The sequence below is a fragment of the Cavia porcellus genome, unplaced genomic scaffold (genome assembly GCF_034190915.1).
Source record: "Cavia porcellus strain 051 isolate PalLab524CR breed Dunkin Hartley unplaced genomic scaffold, mCavPor4.1 scaffold_28, whole genome shotgun sequence".
Lineage (NCBI taxonomy): Eukaryota > Metazoa > Chordata > Mammalia > Rodentia > Caviidae > Cavia > Cavia porcellus.
In genome coordinates this window covers 44098654-44120787 of record NW_026947511.1, presented here as the reverse complement: position 1 = coordinate 44120787, position 22134 = coordinate 44098654, and the positions used below count along the sequence as shown (strand labels likewise).

The following is a 22134-nucleotide window of genomic DNA, read 5'->3' as shown; positions in this document are numbered from 1 at the left end:
ATTGATTGACCGAGGTAATGGGTCAGCTCATCCAGCCAGCAGCTCTGTCTGAGAACCCTGCTTTCCTGACACTGTTTATAGCAGCAACGTTGGAAATTTTTGCAAATCTCCGTATTTCATGTGTTTTCTAAAACAAGAACAACAACGAAACAACTAGTTTACTGCAATTTCCCGACTTATGAATGAGTTCCATGCCAGGGAACTGTTCCTAAGTCATTCCTTAGTAAACTGACAATGAGTCTTACACAATACACTTGTGAAAGTTTGCGACTCAGATGTTCATAAGTAAGAGACTTACTGTGTCAAGGTGTAATTCACATACTGTACAATATCTCATTAAAGTGTATGATTCAACATGTAACTATTCTGTGCGAAGGTTCCCCCCCCCCCGTCCTGGGTGTTAAGACCAGGACCTTACACTTGCTGAGAGTACTTTACCCTCTGCTTATGTTTGTTTATTTGCTTATTTATAAATGAAGTTAGGACTGGCTCGGCGTCATTCACCACACCAAAACTATTTGCAGTTTTGTTTTATTGTCAGTGCTTGGAGTTAGACCCAGAGCCTTGTATATTCTAGACAAGCTTTCCACCATTGAACTACAAACTCAATCTTCCAGTTCTTTTCAGAAGCTGTGCTTTGAGCCCACACCTTCTGGCTGTGTCTGAAACACTCCTATAATGATTGTATTTTACATTACTCCCAGTTTCAGAAGTGTTGTAAATTTATAGCTCACAATTCTAACCTAAAAATGAGAGTTATTGAATATATGTTTGATTTCTTACTCATGAAATTTACTTCCTAAAAACAACCTCTAAGTTGCTGCCATAAACGTTTAATCTGGTTTCCTGTAACTTGTGTACTTTACCGGCATAGTGATGGCTCATGTGCATAATGAAATTTGGGAGTTGGGGTATCCCAAATACCCTCTCATTGATCACAAGAACAGGGGCCGAGTGCTTGCTGAGACTGCATTAGACCCCTGGGTTCAGTCTCCAGCAGGGGACAGTGTGGCAAGGGGGTGGGGGGCAAGAGGATGGGAGAGATTTTGCAGGGGGGTGGGTAACAGGGATAGAACTCATGATCTTACGTTTGCCAAGCAGGCACTTATGCCACTGAGCTAAACCCCTGGCCTGGGAGAGAATTTTTTATTGGTGTGGTTTTACCGTTATGTCTGTATGGTTTTTTTTATTATTCCCGAGTTGTTTTTAAACTGACAGTCCGTATGAAATCTGTTAACTAGATGTATTTGATTAATCAAAGCATCTGTTTACCTAACCGGGTTATACAGAATTAACTATTCTTATGTACACAGAAATTCCAATGTCAGAGACTTCGCTGCATATTCATGTGATCTTGTGGTGGCAGGTTAATTATGTCAGAGTCCCTCTAGAAATAACGTTTTCGGTGTTTAAGACCTAAAGTTCAAGCAGTCGTGCCCACCTGCTCTGAATAAAGTGCTGCATAAATGGCCAGCACTTTCAAAGGGCAAAGACTGTCACTCCCCTCCTCTGTTCCTCCTCTGACTTCTGGGGTGACGTGGTGGGATTTGTTTGGGAGGAGAGGACTGAGAGGGACAGGGTTGTAGTGAGTGTTTCTGACTTTTGGAACATTTTAAATAAGAAGTGTCTCCAGTGGGAGGACAGTTAGAGCAACACCACAATTTTAAATCTTGAGAGACAAAACCTAAGTACCCTGTCCTCGTCCCACGTTGCTCCATGCCTCCCCTACAGCCTCGTCACTCCTCCCTAGAGTAGTTAGTGCTCATGGTCAGCACATCCCAGTCTTTTCCAAGGGAGACGACGATCAGATTAGGGTTTTCTAGGACTCAAGAGATGACCACAGTTAAATGAAACGCCTCCTTGTGTCTCTTTCTCGCTCTAGCTCTAAGAGGCCTGGCCAGGACTGTTCCTGCTCAGGAGGCCTTGCCTCCCCTCCCCTCCCTTCCCCCCTTCCCCAGTCCTGCCTCTCCCTATCTTCTCTTTTCTCCTGTTCTCACAGCAAAGTAGTAAGCAAACCCATCCTTCTATCACTTTAGCTCTTACTTCCTGTCTCTGACGGCAGCCAGGATGACGTAAACTCAGCACTAGGCAGTGAGGGACAGTGTCTCCCATATTCTTCTTGCTTCTCTGGTACTAGGATGTATACTGGGTAGATCTTTCTTTAATTTTTAGCAGTAAGAACCAAGACAAGTTGTGCGTTGTAAAGGACAAAGCATGTGTCCTATCTTGGCTTGAAACTTTTCAGGCTTAACCAAAATGTTCCTTTTCCTGTGTGTTTTGCATTATGGTTTTGAGCTTAAAATTTTATTGGCAATAAAATGTTCCATTGCTTCTGTTTCGTGTTTCCTGGAACTTCCTTGGCATATCTTTAGCTTGCGAATCTTATGGTAGGTGATGATGGTAGCCAGGATGATGGCTCTGGTTTCTTAAATCCCTTTTACATGTACCAGTTCATTGTTTGCTGGTGTGCAGTACAAGTCTTATTTACTGATATTAGCCTTTCTGTGTTCATTTCTTCTCTGAGGTTGAAAAATAAAGCACATGTAATCAAGTATTGGCTTTATTATAAAGGTCACAGTAAAATGTTAGAAGTAGATAAAGGAGTATAGAGAATTGGTACTAACCAGATAAATATCTTGTTGATAACAGCCTTCCTGGTAAAATAGGAAATCAGCTTTGTCATGATTGTGTTCACTATAGTAAGATTCTAGCCATCCATGTTAGACGCAGAGACAGGTAGATTAGTCGTGGAGATTAGCTGAATCTATTTTGGAAGAATATATGAAAGTGTCATACATGTAAAATTGGTTTTATTAAAGATTTTAAATGAGTATTTCTGTTAAAACACCTAATACTGTTAAGGTTTTTACTGTTCTGTGGCTGTTGACTGTCCTGGCCAGCTGTCTTGTACACTGCTTTTTATAGTCACAGTAGAAGAACCAGAGAGGTAGAAAAAGGGTATGTGATCCATACAAATTCATTTTCCCCCGGTGATCAGCATACAACATTGTCTACTTAATTGGTGTGTAGTATCATCTTCCTCAACAACTGCCACATTGTTATTTTACTGCTGTCATATTAACCCATTTATGCTTAAGATTGCAATTTTGCATGAAATTCATATGCTGCCAAGAAAAATTCAAGGTACAAAAATTTTACTATGTTCTGTGGTTACAAACATTCAAAAAATGGGTCACTAAGCATTGAGGAGTTAATTGTCCTGCCCATGCCTGTACAACTTTTAGTGGGGTATTTTGTTTATTGGCTGTAAGTGTGTCTGTAACTTCGTCATACCACCCTGCTACTGTACTTCTACCCACTTTGGTAGGGATCTGGAGGATTGCAGACCACGAGTATCTTACACCCATGTATTTAATTTGAGGGTGTAACTCCTGGGCACTTTGTCAGTTCAGGGAATAAGGATGATTTTGAGAATAGTTTTCATTTTTAATTGGAGGAGTTTTTTGCTTCCATGTCTTTTATAGTTCTGTTACTTTTAGGGAAGATAATAGAAATTTAATTTGAAAGGCAAGCCAAGAATTGTCAGCATAGTTGTCACAGTAGCAAAGATAGGATTGTGACGAGAGCAGGATCTAAAAGGTCCAGGTGGAATTTGCTGCATAAAAATCTATTGAAACGTTCTATAGTAGAAAGATTTTCAGACATTTCTAGGTTAAGCTCAGCCTTGGTTTGAACTTTACTTAATTTTATACCAGGTACCATAACTCTTTACTACTCAAAGAGAATAGCGTCAAGTTTACTGACTCCTTCTGGAGCTTGCAAACCACGTTTTGGGAAGGGGCAGGTAGTGGGTATTACAGGCTTTGCGACCACACACTCCATGTTACAGCGTCTTCACTCAGCGGAGTGCGCGTAGACGTGCTCCAGGAAGACTTGATTGACAAAACTAGGCATCCACAGGCCATACATTACCTGCTTAATCTTTCCTCCCTGATATCTCTGGCCTATGTAGGTAACAGGGAAGAGTCAGAGAAGTTTATTTGCCTTTATTGTTTTAAAAAACTGTGAATGTTTGTGTATCTGCTATTAAAGGTACAGATACTGAAAATAAGCTTTTAGCATGGGAGCAGAGTACGTACCACGGCCCAGTGCTTTTTCCTGTTTGCTTTATGGAGGCCTGAACCTTATAGGATGCCACGGGAAGAAACCAAGGCTGTCCTTGCAGATGAGCCTTCAGGCCCTAACTCTGAGCTCGGAGAGCAGGTCTGCCTCTCCCCTACCCCTTTTGGTGATGCTGAGGTTGAAGCCAGGACCTTGTGCATGCTAGGCGAGCCTCTATCACTGAGCCACTCTCCCAGCCCCCCAGTTCTATCTTTAGTTATTGAGGTTCTTACGTTTGTAAGCAAGATTCTGCTACTAAATAGTATTTTTGAAATACTGGTTTACATTTTTTATTATTATATTTTTATAATAAATATGTTAGGGAAAATATCGAAAGATATACATCAGTTATTGCTTTGTAATTAAGAAAATATGGGTCCTTTTAAAAAGGAGCAGGGCACAAGTCATTTAAGTTAAAGTCTTTTCCTGTTTACTCCTGCACCTCCCCACCACCGTTTTACAGATTAAGATCTAGGACAGCTGGGGCTCTTGTTTCCCCATGGATACCACTGCCACTGGTTACACAGCCTTGCTATGGCCATTCTTGTGTCCATCAGGAGAGCAGTGGAGCCCTCTCTGCCCCAGATGGGCCAAGGAGACAAGAGTCAGCCTCACTACTTTTTTCTTAGGCACTCTGCCCTCTCTTCCCTTGGGCTGCCAGGATCCCCACTTTCCTGAGTGCTCTCAGACAGTTAGGGTACAGCTTCTGCGCACAGTTCCAGCACTGACTGCTTAGAGGTTACCTCAAAAATATTTCCCAGCCCAGGCCCTGAAACACTGATTGCTGGAAAAGTCTATGTGACTCAGACAATTTTTCTTGGCCAGGTCCTGTTCTGCCCCTGATGGCTCGTAAGGATTCAGTGCCAGAGTGGGAGCATCCCAAGAACCCTGAGATCTCGGGTACCTTGGATTGTGAAAGCGCACCATCTTCCCGGCTGTGCTTCCTAAGTGGGAACCAGGCATTGAATGGAGGGGCTCGGGGACGTGTGTGCGAGTGCCTGCACAGGTGCCCTTGTGAGTGTCTGTGGAGGTCCCACCAGCCCAAATAAGGAAAAAGTAAGAAGGCTGCTGTGGGTGGGCATGAGGCAGAGGGGAGACAAAAGTGGGCTCTTCTTGAGGAAGGGAGGCCAGCTAAACATAGGAGACAGAGTGCAACTCAGAGTGCAGTTTCGCATGAAGGCTCACGCTGTGCTTGAGTCAGTGTGGCGAGGTCCGGCTGTGGCCAAGCCTTTCATGGAGTGATTTACTCCTCTCTGCCTCCTTCACTCCGATTTCCTCCTTTCAATCTTCCAGTATGCACCACCAGAAGCCTGGTGTTTGTATGGCAGTTTACTCTAGCCGCTTGCCTGGAATACCTTCTGCAGGATTAGTGCACAAGGCATGGAGTCTGGCCCCTGCGCCCAGGATGCTTGGTGAATATTCATGTCAGCACCTGGAAGGGTTATTGCTAAAAGGCAGCTCTTGCAGAATCCATTCCAGAGAGAGAGAGAGAGAGAGAGATAGACAGAGAGAGAGATTTCTCTTGTCTCACAATCCATCAGGCACACGTGGGAGGAAGCGGGGAGCCACTCGACAATTCTAGTAAGTGTTCATGAGGCAGATGTGGCATCTCCACGTCTTCTGCAGCAGCAGGGGAACCAGCATCCCTGTGAGCCCCCGTGAACCTTCCCCAGTGTAGGTGATTCTAGGGCCAAAGGCAACTGCTCATTTAGCCTTTGGTCCTGTAGCCCATACCAGTTTGGTTTAATTATGGCTGTTTAGCAGTCAGGAAAGTTAGAGTTATTAACGTTCTGCTAAAGATGTTTGAATTCCAACTTGTGATCCTAGCTTTGAAGACCTGGATCAAGAAAACTGTACTCAGTGGCTATTGATCAAAAGAATTCCATTAAAAAAGTTAATTAGCCATTTTTTCTGCTAACCTTACCAAAAAAAAATCACATAACATGTTATCCCCCCCAGCTTCTTACCATTCTTCAAAAGACTTATCACACCATTAAAAATTAAATCGATTAATTATCTTTTGCTTTTAAGACCTGACAGTTAAAAATTTCACCTTTATATACTGGTGGAGTTGTTGCTATTACAATTCTCATTAATGTGTTCTTTTGAACAGGAAGTCATGAGCCACATGGCAAGTTCAGATTTACAGACACCTTTGTCTTCAAACAGAATTGTCTATTCTGAGTGTTGAAATCGTATAGCCCTTGCAACTTGCTATCATTTTATTTTTGTGTTTTAGGGGCTGACTTTTCATGTGAAAGCTTTCACAAAAGGTTTTGGGCAGAAAGGTTATCAAAAACAAGCCGATGTAGCTGCGAGGACAGCAGGCTTTGATTGCATGGGACCCCCCCAGAGCCCACCCAGCGGGCCGCAGGGGTGGAGGCTGGAGCTGCTCCTGCGGGAGAGCAGCTGAGGGAGGGAGGGGTAGTGGCCAGCATGGCAGATGGAATGGGCAGGGTCCGAAATGATTGGGCACAGGTTTTGCCATCATTTTCAGCTAGAGGGTAGGACTTTGTAGATTGTACCCTGTGGGACAAAGATAATTCACAGCTGGAGCAGAGGTTGAGACCCTGATCTGATTCAGGTAAAGAGGTCAAGCTGCTAAGAAAGCAGAAGAGACCATGAAATCATATTAGTGGTGTTGAGAGACCAGAAAAGAGATGTGACAAGAACAAAAGCAGACAGGACGTGATCTGACAGGAAGAGTTTGCCATGCAGTTCATTCGTGCTGGACCTCTCCTGCCTGCAACACTCAGACAGGCCTTTCTGCCTTGCTTGCCCTTCCAGTCTCCCCCTTTATCACCAGGTTGAAAGAATACACAGATCTGCCTCAAGCTAAATGGTGAATCCTGCCACAGACACACACCCCTAGGAAACCTCCACACAGGCATAAAATGGAATCTGGGCACGGGACGCATTGTCCATTTAGACACATATTAGTGCGTGGTCAGAGAGGGGCAGGAGAATATGCTAAGAGATGAAATACCAGTCAGATGAAGGCTTTTCATAAACCATCTCTTGTGAGACTCCAAAATGCTATGAGGGCTAGCGGTGGAGGACTGGCTGAGTTGTGTGTGCTGGTGGTGGCGGGGTAGCTAATTCATTTTCGGTGACGTTAAAGATGCTGTACCAGATGTGTTTCCTGGGTTTTGTGAGAAGGGGGCTGTACTGTATTCCCGTTTCCTCTTTCCATCATCCTCTCCTGCTTTCTGTCTCCTTCACTTCAACGCAGTAAAGTGCTCCAATCTGTCAGGCATTGTGCCACGAGGAACCACTGGGAACACCAAGACCATTTCCTGTGCACCAGCTCTGCACTCTAGAGCCAGGGTCAGCAGGAGGCTCCTGAGTGGATTTGGTCCTCTGGGCAGAAGGAAGGGGCCCCTGGCTCTTGTTATTCAGGGAACCTGGAGCCAGACAGTTCTCCTCCCCTTCCTATGACATGAAGGCCCAGAGAAGGGCTTTATCCCACAGCATTTGTACGTGTTAGATAAAGATTGAAAATGTAAAATCTCTAACACTAGATTTGTAGATTAGTGAATCCCAAGCTCTTTAATGTGTGCTTCTCTTTTCACTCTCCCAATAATTTCCTAAAATTAAAGACAGGGAAGAGAAAGGTTCACAAAGAAGCACATTCTCTTAAGTGTTAGAAGGCACTGATTCTGTGCTTTTAAAATAGCACAATAGCATCTAATAACCTTCCTAGCAAATGAATCTGCAAGCGAGCCAGACTTAACACCTTGGAAGCTAAGTCCTTGTGGTCTGGGCAGGACCTCGCTGTTTTTTGCTGCCTGTGATCCGTTTCTGATCCCGCCAAATTGGGAGGCTCTCACTGATTGTGTATATGCGCTGTGATGAGGAAGCTGCTGGATGGAGGCAGGTGGCCTGTGTGGAGAGGGGACTTGATGATGCCGAATTTAAACCCCGGAAGGTCTGTAAAAGCTGCACGCCTGCTCAGTGTGTCACTGCCAGAAAGGTCTGCAACATAATGAGACTTCACCTTCAAAATACCACCAGACCGTTTGATCAGGTTCTGATATTTTTTATGCCAACATCTTGCTTAGGAAAGAGCTGTGTTGGAAAGGGTCACCTTCAAAATATAAGAACACTGACTTTCTTCTCAAGGGGTATTTGGTCTGGAAAACATTTTCAGTATATCCACATCAAAAGCATAAAATGGAAGCGTTTTCTTCACATTGGACTCCGGAGCATGAGATCTGGATCACAAACCTGGGCCAGAACTTAACTTGTTAAATAGAGGTTTGCCAAGTGATTGAATAACCTGTAAAAAAGGTGGCAGTGTTTTACTCGTGTGAGAAAATTAATCAAGGAACTTGGTGAAATAGATTTGCATTGAAAGCAGGAAATGTGCTGACTATATTTTTCAGAGGTGAGAATGTATGCAGAGCATTGGAAGCAGGAGAGTCTGTGTGAGTGCGAGGCAGGGTTGGGCCTGGTCCCCTGTCTCCTCTCCACGTTCAGTCTCCTGAGTACTGCAGCTGCAGCCTGACTCTTGCTAGTCCAGAGTTGGCTTCACATTATCGCCTCAACCTCGAAACTGCGAACTTCGTCACCCCAAGAGTAAAGAGCTGGTCTCCATGAAGTGTTAAGAATTGGTAGTTTTGTATTAGTGAAGAAGTTTCGGCCAGCATTGCTTTGCCCAGCTGTGCACGGGTCTGTCTCACAAGCACGTGCTCTGGTGACATCTCTCTGCTTCTACATACTGTACCTGGTTTAGGCTGTTCTAGAGGTAGATGTGAGCAGAGAGGGAGCCCCTCCTTGGTTCCCCTTTCCCAGTGAGATGGCCCGCCCTGGGGACCCGGGTGTACACATCCACCTGATTTCATTTCACCCTGGGGCTTCAGTGCCTAATCACGTAAACTCCATATGCCAGACATCTGAGAATCCTGGCTTGCCAGTGCCATCGTGAGGGAAACGGCCCTCCGCACCTGAAGCAGTTCGGATCTGGAATCTCTCCTGGTAGCCTTTCTGTTCAAGGCTTGCTCCCAGACCTTGGCATTAATGACAGCAAGTGGGACCTTCAGGGATGGGGCCTAGTGGGCAGAAGCTTGCTCACTGAGGCCGCCCTTGGAGGGGATACTGGGGCCCTGGCTCTCTTTTCTTTTTGTTCCCTGACTGCTATGAGTGAAGCCTTTCTTCTGCTAAGAGCTCCTGCCATGGTGTGCAGCCTGACCAGAGACCCAGAAGTAACAGGGCCAGCCAGCCAGCCAGCCAGAGTCTGAAAGCTGCATAACTATGAGCCAAGATAAATGCATCCTCCTTTTGAATGGGCATGTCAGGTACTTTACAATGAGGAAAGCTGACTCACTTGACATCCCAGTGTTGAGAGGTTATTGGGTGTTACATGGTGCTACGTGACGTCCTGTACTGTATTTCCCAAGTACCCATTCCTTCTGGGAAGCAGTGTTCCTTTTCCCCGCTCCTGCTAGTGGAAAATCCCCTTTGCCCTGAAAAGTTGGGCCCACCCGGAGACAGGGCCTGTGTGGTGACAGCCCCTGCAGAATTCTCGTGTCTGTAATGTACAGGGCAGCCACCATTTCTGGTGACACATTGTTCCCTGGCTCTCGTGTCCTGCTGAGAATCTCATTTTGGACTTGCAGTCTTCCAGCAGCTCTTCTCGGCAGGACCTTGCTGCCCACCTGAGGATGAAGCTAATAATCAAGCCCTGTGACAGCTGACAGTAGGGCTCCCTCTCATCCTTGGGGGAGCCCTTATTTCTCACTAGTAAGAGTTATTTCTCTGAAGTGGTACTAATTCTTCTGGAATCTGCTACAGCTATCTCCTGCCTTTCAACAGCAGCACTCAAATGGTGCTCCTCACATGCTGGCCTTTGTGAGTGAGTGGAAAGTGCCAGACGTGGCCAGTATTCAGTATTCTTCTGGGTCCTGTGCCATGTCTTCCTGCTTGTCACCCTGTGCCACCCTCTCCCAGTGCCCCTGCTGAGGAGAGAGAGAACCCCCGCCGATTATTCCATCTTTGCAAGGCCAGTGCCTTGCAGCTTCACTGACCTCACCGAGTGTTTTCCAGAGCCCTCTGCCTTGCCGCCGCACACTGCATCTACCGCCCTCCTGCATAGGTATCTTCTTTCATATGGGGGTGAAACATGCATCCAAAGGGAGCCTCCTGCCCTCCCCATAACTATCAAAGCATCACTACCATCTTGGTCATTGGAACACACACCTTTTGAGCACCTTTCCTGCCCAGTGCATCCTGCTAGGACTTTCTCGTAGGCCCTTCTGGTTCCAGGAGATGGAACCTGGGGAGAGAAGGCTTAAGCCATACATGGTGGCTTTGTCTAAGTGACTGGGAGGTTTCTCATGAGATTTCTCATGGGGTGGGAACTCTGGTACCACTCGTAGGGATGGAGCCACACATACCAATCTGTCAGGGGCTCAGGCTGCCCTGTGTGAGCTGTACTGTCATGTCTGCTCTGCTCTGTAGCAAGGCTTTTTTGCTGCTTTTTGCCGAGAATGAAAGAATGCCACCCCAGAATGCCTGCGTCCTCATTATCTCATTTAAATGAACAGGGCCAATTAAACTAGAATCTCTCATAATTCTGTTTTTGAGAAAAGGAATCTGATTAGCCCAGCATGGGTTGTGTGGCTTCCCAGGATACAGTCAGGTATACAGAACACACACTTGGGAACTTGCTGTGTCTGCTTTCAAGTTCAGCTGGAATCAGTTCTCAAAGAAGGGTTATGTCCCCCACAACACCCCCACATCCTCTACTGCATGTGGAATAACGAAGGATTAGCAGAGAGCTGGAATGGCCTGGGCAGCCGTCAGATCTGCACCTTGGCATTGACAAGGGGCAAAACTGGAGTGCAGGTCAAGAGGCTTGCCTCATGCTGCCTGTGTGGGCCGCAGTAAACAATTGTTTTTAAATCATTGACTGTAAAACAATTATTTCTGAGGAATTTAAGGAATCTTTAATAAAGAATTCTTTTCAGTTATAAATTTTGAGGTTAGTCGTGTCTTTGCTTGACTGAATAATTAGAAATGGATCTGATAAATTGTTATCTTACTACTAAAACAGCCTCATATTTGATCTTCCTCTAGTTTATTGTTTTCACCCAGATTTAAAAAAAAAAACTAGCAACAATAGCAGTGTGGTCTCAGGCCTTGCGGTGAAATCTGTACAAACTCTGGGCAATTAGAAACAGGCAAAGCAGGCCCTTGCTCCCGGCCTAAAAGGCACAGTTCAGCAGAGATGTTGTTGATCTCCACTGTGAAGCCTCAGCCATTGTTCTCATCAGCCTGGCACAGAATTAATCCCTTAAGAAGGGGATAAAAAAATGCCATTCAGCACAGCATAGTTTGTCATCGCATGCATAATGCAGACTTTCCAATTAGAATGCTACAATTTGGAAACTTTCTTCACAGACTGATGAGAGAGCAATTATTTTAAGAAGAGAAAACTTAGTCCACTGGGTTTGCCTGGAGTCACTTCTGACTCAAGCCGCAAAGACAAGGGTTTTGAAATCATATTCACTATTGAATTTTGTATCAAAACACCAGCAAGGAGAGCAATTAGTTGCTGTAAACTGAACCCCTGGTAATCAATGGTATGCAGCCAGCCAGAGCATTTATGAAAGATGTAAGCAAAATCACATCTGTTAATCAATTTTAAAAATCGCAGCACTTCACTGCTTTTAGGGAAACTCCACAATAAAAACAAGAGAAGATGAAGGAGACAACATTTTATATCACCAGGCATTTCTCGCAGTGCTTACTAGAGAGGTTTGCGGCGACAGCTGAATGCAGGCCCAGCCTACTTCAGGTCTTGGCCAATGGCTTCCCTCACTCAGCCTCACTGGAAATGGCTACTGCTGAGTGCGTGGAGGGAGGTGTGAATGTGGGCTTGTGGGGGGAGATATGTTTAAGGAGTGCATTTCTGTTAAGGTCATGAGTTGTGTCTGTCCTTGGTGAGCTCACTGGGCAAACATTCCAGCCAGATTACAAGAAAGAAATGTCCCTATGTTGCTGCAGGTGCAAAGACATAAAAAAAGGCTTCGCAGGCAGGAAAAGCAGGGGAGGGAGCTGGGCTTTTCATTTGTGCCTTCTTAGAACCAAAGTCCTCTCCATGGATCAAAGGAGACTGAGTTAATTTTTCCTTTAGTGTCCTTAAAGTGCATTTGCTTTTTCAGTTGAACCAACAAAAGATTTTTCATTTCTGAAGCCTAAATTCTAAACCAGTATGCATCCTGGCACATACATGGAGCCCTCCTTAAAATGCCACCGCATGAGTCAGCTCTAGCCTTAATAATGTGAGGCACATCAGTGTCCCTTTTCCACTCAGGAGTCAGGGGGCCCCATGGCCCTACCCCCCAGCCCTGGGTCTCCTAATAGAGGAACAGAGAGGAGATGTCTCAACAGTGTGTGCACGTGGCTGCAGTTCAGAAGAAAAGAATTTAGGCTGGGAAAAATTATGGAGGTAAAGATCGATTGACTGGGCTAATAAAAATTAATATCTTCAGCATACAGATTCTGATAGGCCATGGATTAATGTCCTTCAGATACAGAGCACATTTTGTAAGTCATTAACGAAAGGATAAATATAAGTAGAAACTAGCAAAATGTTCAAGTTCACTGATAAGTAAAAACCTGCAAATTAATGAAATACATGTCATCTGTTAAATTAGCAATATTTGTAACTGTTTTTCTCCCTCCCCTCCCTTCTCCTTTCCAGTGCTGGGGACCAAAGCCAGGGTGGTACTCTTGCTGTGCAAGCTCTCTGCCGCCTGTATCCCCCACTCTTTTTAAGGCTCTATTTTGAGATAGGGTCTCAACATGTGATTCTCCTGCCTTAGTCTCTTGAATAACTGGGGTTCAAGGCTTGTGCTGCCTCCCCTGGCCCGCAGTATTTTAAGGTAATGGATAACATTGGTGGCAGTGCGCAGAAACAGGCGTTTATTTATTTGTTACTGCATTATCACACTGTCGTGTGATATAACCTGTTACAATTTTTTTGGAAGGATGGGGAGAAGAGAGAAATGCATCAAATTCATCAAAAGTTTCACCAAGTATTACCAACTGGACATTCAGGTTTCACTAAATATTATCAGTTGGGCACCTGCGTGATGAAGCTGATTAAATAAACTAAACAACACCCATACAGTGAAATACTGTGAAGTTAGTTGATACAGTGTAGAACACTTGATAATCCAAAAAGCTCTTCATAGTAGATCATTAAGCAAAATAAGCAAGTTTCAAGCAATAGGCATTGTGTGCATGTATTTACAGCAATAGTGGAATTACAGATGATAGTTATTTTAACTAGTAATTTCCTTAGACCAAATTGGAGAACTTTTTAGAATAAACTACTTGTAGAATATGCGAGGCACAGCTTTACAGACTCTTGAATATGCTGTCACTTTTGAGAGTCTCTACTAGGTCATTTGAGACAACTCATAATCGGTCATCCTGTCTAATCTGCTCTGTGTACCATGTCCTCAAGGCAGTTGTTTTCTATGAAATGTGTTGAGATCTGGTTAGGTTTTATCTCAGAAAGGACTGATTGTTTTCATTTTCAGTCTTTCTAGCAACACTAACTAATTGTCTGCAAAGACAGGGATTTGACAACTGTTGACAATATTCCAGAATCTGGGTGGAGAAAGTATCCTCAATAGTGCATCCCAGCGAACCTGTGACCAGAGATATGAAATGAAGACAGTAATTACTTAATTTGAAATCTTTTCCTAGTTTTGATTGCAAACATATATTACTGTATAGCCAGCAAAGCTGTGATTAAAAAAAGAACTGAGAGAAAAGAGAAGCACAGGACAGTGCTGATCCTCAACAGCAGCTTGGCGACACTGAGCTGAACTCGTGCCAAGGGTCTGCAGTGATTCTAATTGCAAGGTTAAGGGAAAAGAGTGCAGACCACTCTTTGAGAGTGCTAGGCTACAAGTGAAAATTATGACTAGGGGCGTAGACTGGTAATAATGGAAGCATTTACTAGTGGGGTTACAGAGCTGGGTTTTAGGTCAGGATGCAAGGTTGCAGTCCTGTCTCCTCGCTACCGAGTTAACCTTGGTCACCATGTATAATTTGGTGGAGATAAACTGTACTTGATAACAGGATATTTAGAAGGACTCAGGGCCTGACACACAGCAATAAGGACATGAAGGGCATCACAGTCATTATTACAGTCGTTACAAAGAATGTATTTGCTCAGCAGACATTCCCCGAGTGTAAATTCTGTGTCAGACACTGTGTCCCGTACTGAGTGTGGAAAGGTCATTTTGACACGGGCTCCAATTCAGAAGGCTCACAGTTTTAGCTGACAGAGAAAACAAACACATGTGACTCACTGTGAAATAATAAGATACGGTGCATAACTTGTGCAGACAGAACTTTTAAAGCTGAAATCATAGCAGAAAATGATACGGCCTCTGTGGCACTTCACGAAGCAAAATGCAATCCTGTATTGTAATGTGCAGATTTTTTTTTTGAAATTACTTTTTAAAATGAGTGCACAAATCACCGAGAGTACACAAATCTTTTATGTACAACTTAGTATATATATCCATGTAACTACCACTCAGTATGAAAATTAGTACAGTTAGAATGTTCCTTTGTACTGTTTCCAAATCAGTGCCTTCCCCTGAGGTGACCACTATTTTGAAGCCAATAGATAAATTTTGTCTTTGGGCTTCATGTAAATGGAATCACATCAGCAGTTCTTAAATTCTTACTGGGCAGAAAAGGGAAATAAGAATAGGATCAAAATATGAATTCCTAAATATTGAATAAGGAAGTTTTACTAACTATGTTAGCCTATCTCTGTGTGCATTCTTTGTGTGCCACACAGGAGATAGAATCTGTAGATCCTGTCTAACCAAAAGTTTTTAAATATGTTTTTGTCTGTACTAAAGATGTATAGACATCTTTTTGGTTGCTAGTTCCTTAAAATATAACGATTTACATGGCATTTACTTCTATTACATAGTATACATAGCCTACAGATGACCTGAAGGATACAGAAAGATGTACATAGGTTACCTATGAGCACTGTACCATTTTCTACAAGGGGCCTAAGCATCTGCAAATTTTGAGGGGTCCTGAGCCATTGTCCATGAATGCTAAAGGATGACTACATCTCCAAATCAGATAACTTTTGCCAAAGTTACACAGAAATTCTAGTAGAACATGATAGAGAAAGGTCATGCTCATTACTGCCAGTTAGAAAGCAGATTCCTCCATAAGTAGCAGTCGCCAGGATGGTACCTTTGGTCACCCCTGCCAGCTGGAGACGAGAGCTGGGGAAATCAGGAAAGAAAGGGGTGGGGCATTAGTTCCCTCCTGATCCAGTCCCAAGAACTTGACCACCAGGAGGACAGAGGCAACATTGGGTGATTGATGAAATAATCTGGACAGGAGTGACAGATTGACTTGAGCTGTTCTCTTTAAACTTCTGTTGGAATTTGCATTATTTCCCCAGTCCTGTAGGTGTGTTAGGGCAAAGAGGTGGGAGGGTGAGCTACACATAGATACACCTAACTGTGCCTGTAGCCCTGTGCCAGCCGAAATATTTACAGAATCATGTTTTTGTCTCTGTTCAGGTTACTGCTTTGGGACTGTGATGATCGAAGCTATAGCTATTATGTCGAAGTTTCTACCAACCAGCAGCAGTGGACCATGGTGGCCGACAGAACAAAAGTCTCCTGCAAGTAAGTCGCACCCTGTCAGCACTTTATTCTAATGGCAAAGGTAGTTCATGGACACACCGATGTGCCTTGGTTGAAAACATATTCCAGTGCTCCTGGAGTTTTAACTATCAAGTACTTACATGAGAATTTACTTGATGGGAACAAGTAATCTTTGTCTTATGCTTTGAACTTGATTCACAGCTCTGAAAATGACAGATGTATCTGAACAGAGAAAAGAAATGGACTTTATGCAGTTCTTTCTTGAATCCTCCCCATGTTGCACACTGCCCTAAAGGAGTTTTTTCCTCCATAGAGAGTTTTGTTGAAGTGATAGTCGGAGGCTCTGACTCCCCCGGCTCTTGTCATTCTTAGGGTTAGCTAAGCATTTATCTCATCTCAGATTTAGCTACCCTTGTTTTAGGTATTTTCCTTACCTAAACCGAGGAAAACCTTGTGCCTTAGGTTCTTCTCAGGCAGACAGATGTGTAATGCATTTGGCCCTGGAGATCAGTTTGAGCCTACCTGCTTGTAGGAACAGGGTTCTGTGGTTTCTCACCAGCTAGAATTAAGGTACTTGAAAAGAACTCAGTGTATTTTTGTATAGAGATAGATTCTCTGTGGGACATGTCAGAACGAATAGCTGAGATTTCTTTTTCTTTTGGAAATGGAGTTAAGATTCTGTGTTAGATTTCCATCACTGTGACAAAACACCTGAGAAAATCAACTTATAAGAGGAGAGATTTGTTTTGGCTCACAATTTCAAGTGCTTCTCTCATGGTCTCTTGGCCTTCTTGCTTTGGGCATGTAGGGGCATGGCCCACCACAGCAGGAGTGTGTGGTAGAGGAGGCCTATTCAAACAAGGCGGCTGCAAAGCAGAGAGAACAGGAAGGAGCCGGGGCCCCAGTGTGCCCTACCAGGGCATCCTCAGTGCCCTGACTTACTCCACTAAGCACTACCTCCTACAGGGTCCAACTTTACCCAGCAGCAGCATGGTCTGGCGACCCAGCTTGCTTTTTCTTTTTTTTTTTTTTTTTTTTGTCTTTTTCCTTTTTATCAGTACCGGGGATCGAACTCACCACTGCCTGCTTGCAAGGCAGGCGCTTATGCCACTGAGCTAAATCCCCAGCCCCCAACCCAGCTTTCATTCAACACTGAGGCCTTTGGCTGGGGTGTGGTGGATTCATATACCATAAATCCATCCTCACAAAGTGTACAGTTTAGCAGTCGTTAGCACACTCAGAGTTATACGACTACTGTTGCAGAATACTTTCACCACCCCCAAGAGATATTTTATCTACATTAGCAGCTCCTCCAACTCCCTCACTTCCCACATCCAGCTATCTACTCCTCAGTGCATGGATTTGCTTATTACAAACATTCATAGAATTGGAATCATATGCTATATGACCTTTTGTTCCTTCTTCCACTTGGAATAACATTTTTGAGGCTTATGCATGAGAATTTCATTCCTTTTTATCTTTGAGTAATATTCTATTGATTGGCCACTTTTTTTTTTTTGTCTTTTTTTTTTTTTTTTTTTTCATTTTTATCGGTACCAGGGATCGAACTCACAACCGCCTGCTTGCAAGGCAGGTGCTTATGCCGCTGAGCTAAATCCCCAGCCCCGATTGGCCACTTTTTAATCCATTCACCAGTTAATATTTGAATTGTTTCCACTTTTTGGCTGTTGTAAATAATGTTGCCATGAACACTTACGTACCTATTTTTATCTGAACATAGTTCTCTTAGTTTTATGCCTTGCACTGTGATTTCCGAGCCATAGGTAACTGTTTCTGAAGTGCTGCCAGACTTTCCATAGCAGCTGTGCCACCCTGCACTCCCTCCTGCACCGTGTGAAGGGGTCCAATTTTCAAATTCTTTCGCCACTTACTACTGTCCATCTCTTTATCATAGCCATCCTGGATATGCCACAGCAGTGGCATAGCACTGTGACTTTGAGCTGCATTTCCCTGGTGGTGATGACGTTGAACATCTTTTCATATGCTTATTTTGCCAAGAATTCTTAACGGGGTTGACGGCTTGTTGGACACAGTGTTTGGCACCATCACCACACCACCATGATCTAGATGATGTGTTGCACTGAGGAAGGTGGCATGGGCTATGGTAGCAAGCGTCGTCAGTGTTTCCATGGCTTAGATTATGAGTGAGTTGTGTTGTGTGACAGGTTGGGTGTTCCTGCTAAGTGGCTCTTCCCCATAGTGACTGAGGGACCTGTGCAGCTTCCTTCCTGTCTTCCCTCCATCATTCAGGGCCTCATCAGTATCATCTGCATCTCTTTGGCAGGTTGGGAAAGAAAAGAGAGACCGCACACTTGGTTCTGGGAAGCACTGGTGCAGGTTTAGCTTGTAGTCTGTGTATTCACAGTCCTCTGGGGACAGTGAGTCACGTTGCCACCTGCCCGGTGCCATGGCTGGGAAATGTCGTCAGTTCCTATCTGCGTAGCCACTTGGCAGCATAAATCTCGTGGTCCTCACTGCCAGGAGTGTAAGATAATGAAGAATTATTTTTTCCTAACTTGTAGTCCAACACTTTTCATGTATTTGATCTCATTTTGTCTGAATACAAAGCCCACTGTGGGATACTAGCCTAATTTTATGAAAAAGAAGATGAAACTCAGAGAGATTAAGTATCTTTTCCAAGGGGCAAAGCTCAGATTTAAGCCAGGGCTCTTTCTGGTGCCCCATGTTGCCTCCTGGTACCTGCAGCACCGCTGAGGAGTGTCCAAGCCAAGCGAGGTGATGATGGGGATAAAGTGCTGTTAATTCCCAGAAACCTGCATCCCTTCAGTGCGGGCAGAGGCTGCAAGGCCCCTCAGCAAACAAGCACCCTGTTTCCTTTCAGAATCCTTGGTTTTCGAGTGTCCAGTCTCACTGGACACTGTGCTGTTTTACAGTGTGCTGTCTCTGGCGCGCCATACCCATTCCTACTGTCGTGTGTGTGTAGTAGAACGGTTTCTTCGCCTCCTTCATTAGATCCTCTCTCAGTGGTTTTGTAATAAGCCACCAATTTTTTTTAGTGTATTTCCATTCATTGATGAGTTTAAATAATTTGCTTGTAACTTAATGTTTTAGCATTTAGATGCTGTAACATATGTAATAAATGTATAAATGACAAATAAATGAAAGCCTGGCATGGTGGCACATGCCAGTAATCCTAGCACTCGGGAAGCTGAGGCAGGAGGATCATTGCAAGTTTGAGACCAGCCTGGCCTACGAAGTGAGCTCAAGGCCAGCCTGAATTGCAGAGAGAGACCCTGTCTCAAAGAGATCAAAAAACAAAACAACAAGCAAATGAATAAACAATACTTTAGAAAACAAGAGTACTAAGAAAGTGACAAATGTCTTTTTACCTTGAAAGAATCAAGGGAACCACAGGTTATGGTCTACATTTTGGGGTAAAACCTGCATGTATTGTACCTCCCGTTTTCAAGGCAGGCCATAGAAGAAGGTATGCGAATGATATAAGAAGAATTTTCTTCTTCACTCTGCACTGCAGAGCAGACCTCCAGAGAAGAGACAGTCAGCTGTGGGAATGTTAGTGGAGTCGGAATCCTGGAATCGCACAGATCTTTAGGGCTCCAGCTCTGCCTTGTGCTAGCATTGTGCCTTGTGGGAAGCTGGAGCAGATTTCTTCTTTTCCCTGAAACATCCTCTGGGAAGGAGCTGTCGCCAGCCTCTCTCAACCTCTCAGCCTCTGGGCTGGCTGGCTGTGGGGGCACGGAGGTTACTTTTCTTTGTAGTGCTCTTGAGTCCTTTCGGCTGGATTCACAGCCTTTTTCAGAAAATCTCACTTTGCAGTCATTGATTCAGTTTCTCTGCTGTTCTCTAAATTGCTGAACCCTAGAGCAGGGTGTGGTGGCTCACACCTGTAATCCTAGCACTAGAGAGGCTGAGGCAGGAGGATCGTTGTGAGTTTGAGACCATCCTGGGCTACAAAGTGGGCTCAAGGTCAGCCTGAACTGCATAGTGAGACCCTGTCTCAAAAAGACGAAAAAAAAATTGTTGAATCCTAAATCTGGTTATTACAATCAGCTTTTAAGTTATAAATATAATTAAAAAATTAAACAATACATAAGCACACTGGGCACTCTGGAGGCTGAGGCAGGAGGATTACCATAAATTCAAGGCCAGCTTGGGTAACATAGTGACTTCAAGGCTAGCCTGGAATTCATGATGAGACCCTGTCTTTAAAAAAAAGCAAGCAAAACATAAAATCTTACCTTGTCACCCTCTGTTCTCAAAGGTGACTATTTTTGATATTTTAAAAAAGAATGTTGTGACTTTTAAACTATAAATAATATTGTATTCCTCTGTCATCTATACTGTGCTTTTTAAAAATGAAAAATTTAGCTGACTTTAACCATTTTTGTTACTTTTTCATTTCAATCCTGTTATTATCTTTTAAAATTAAACAATCTACTTAGACCTCTGATTTTGATCAGTCGTAGATAGAATTTCTTGACTTCCTGCTCTGATGATGAGGAAATTAGCACCACATCGTTCCTCTTTCTGCTTCCCATCTGCTCCTTGTTGTCCAGCCATACTAACATTACAGGGTTTTAGGTTGCTTGTTTTTTGTTCTGTAACTTAAAGTTAAATCTTCCATTTGTTAACTATAAAATGGTCCTCAAAAGGGAAAACCACTGAGAATTGGTTTTAACATTCTGATCATATAAACATTATGCACAACTTATCTAGTAAATGGTTAGATCTTCAGTGAGAGAAAAATTTGTCACTACGCTTGGGCCCTCTGGAAAGAACTGTACTGTGTTCAGCGCAAACAGATGAGATTTTCCTGTGAATGCTCTGGATTATTCCGCATATAAGTGGCTTTGTATTAACCAGCCTTTTGTTTTCCTGAAGTCCCTAACTGCCTCTTTTCCTGCTTCAGCAGCTTCTAATGCTCACAGTTTATTATTGGTTAATTTTGAGAACACTGCTTCCTACACCCACTCTATAGCTGTGATCCTAGAAATTTTTTTCCCTATCTAGGTTGGTAACACTGTTTTTTGGATTTCTCTTTCTTTGTGGAACATAGTAAAGGACTGACAATATCTTTTTTGCTCTGCATGGGATATGGATCTGGGACCCACTTACCTTTCCAGATCTCCCTCAAATACCTGATGGAGGTGAAGTATCAGCTGTTCTGTTTTGTTGTCTTTTTCCTTTTTATCGGTACTGGAGATTGAACTCACGACTGCCTGCTTGCAAGGCAGGTGCTTATCCCCAGCCCAAGTATCAGCTGTTATTAAGCAACGTTGTTTATGCTAAAAATTACTCCAGTCAGCACGACGCATCATGCTTAGAAGGATCCTAAGTATCTGGGTGGAAGCAATAGTTTTGGGCATCCCTGGGCATCCCTGGCTTTATAACAGAGCCTGTCCCTGGGGCTTCTGAGAGCCATGCCTCAGGGGTTGTTAGGGTGACAGTAGTTTCTATGGAGCTGCAGGGCTTCCGAGCCAGTGTCTGTCTTGAGTCTTCTGTACGGTACCCTCAACTTGACTGGCGCCTGGACAGTTGTGTAGACTGCTGCAGGGAAGGATGCCGCTGCTCGGTGTGTCTTCTGGGTGGATCTGAAGACAAGTGTGGCTTGTTTGTGTCTTAAGTCTGGACATTTAGCTAAGGAGATCGCTTTTGGCTATTGCAGAGAATAAATCTGTAAGTAGCTTTTCTGGTTAGAAAAGACATGGAAAGAAAATTTTCAGAATTTTTGCATATCTGATTCATAGTTTGTGCATAGAATTCAGCTCTTTAGTAGATTGAAATCTTGGATTTACTGTAGCCAACACCCTAACTTTGGGGATGAGAAATCTGGTATCTCTTTTAATGTGAGGACTTTGTGAAAAAAAAAAAATGAGAAATCTGGTGTCTCGATTCGGGTCCTTGAGGATCTTCTCTTCATCACATCAGGCTCGATGTACCTGCTCATTTGCTTCAGCATGGAAGTGTGCCCAGTCCTAAAATTAGGAATGAGTGACATTTTATCCGCATGCCATATCTAGAAATTCACCAAAATCTCTGATGTATCCATGTCCTCCCTTGTGGTTTGCACTGGCTTTGGGAATGCATTCCTCATGCATTTCTTAGGTGGCAGTCTGTGGTTTCCAGGAAGGGAGAGAGGTCGATGTGCCCCTAGTTGACCATCTTGCACCTGAGTTCCCAGAAACACTGCTGCACAGGCTGATTTGCAGTCAGCTGTTGATAATCTTCCGTGACCTGGAACTGGCTTCCTTCCTTCTCCTGTGGCTGGTGGCTCCTCTCCCATGTTACAGTTCCTGCAGGAGAGGTCTGCTCCAAAGAGGTGATCCACCATCGATTTTTT

General features: G+C 43.9%; 1 protein-coding gene across 4 annotated transcripts in view; it reads left to right on the top strand.

Annotated features, from left to right (window-relative positions):
• Positions 1-22134, top strand: part of Btbd9 (BTB domain containing 9) — a 376842-nt gene that overhangs the window by 301986 nt on the left and 52722 nt on the right. For all 4 annotated transcript variants that reach the window (XM_003473890.5, XM_013156628.3, XM_013156629.3 and 1 more), the window contains exon 9: positions 15705-15812. In XM_003473890.5, coding sequence (XP_003473938.1) covers positions 15705-15812 — 108 coding nt within the window. The remainder of the gene's footprint in view (positions 1-15704; positions 15813-22134) is intronic.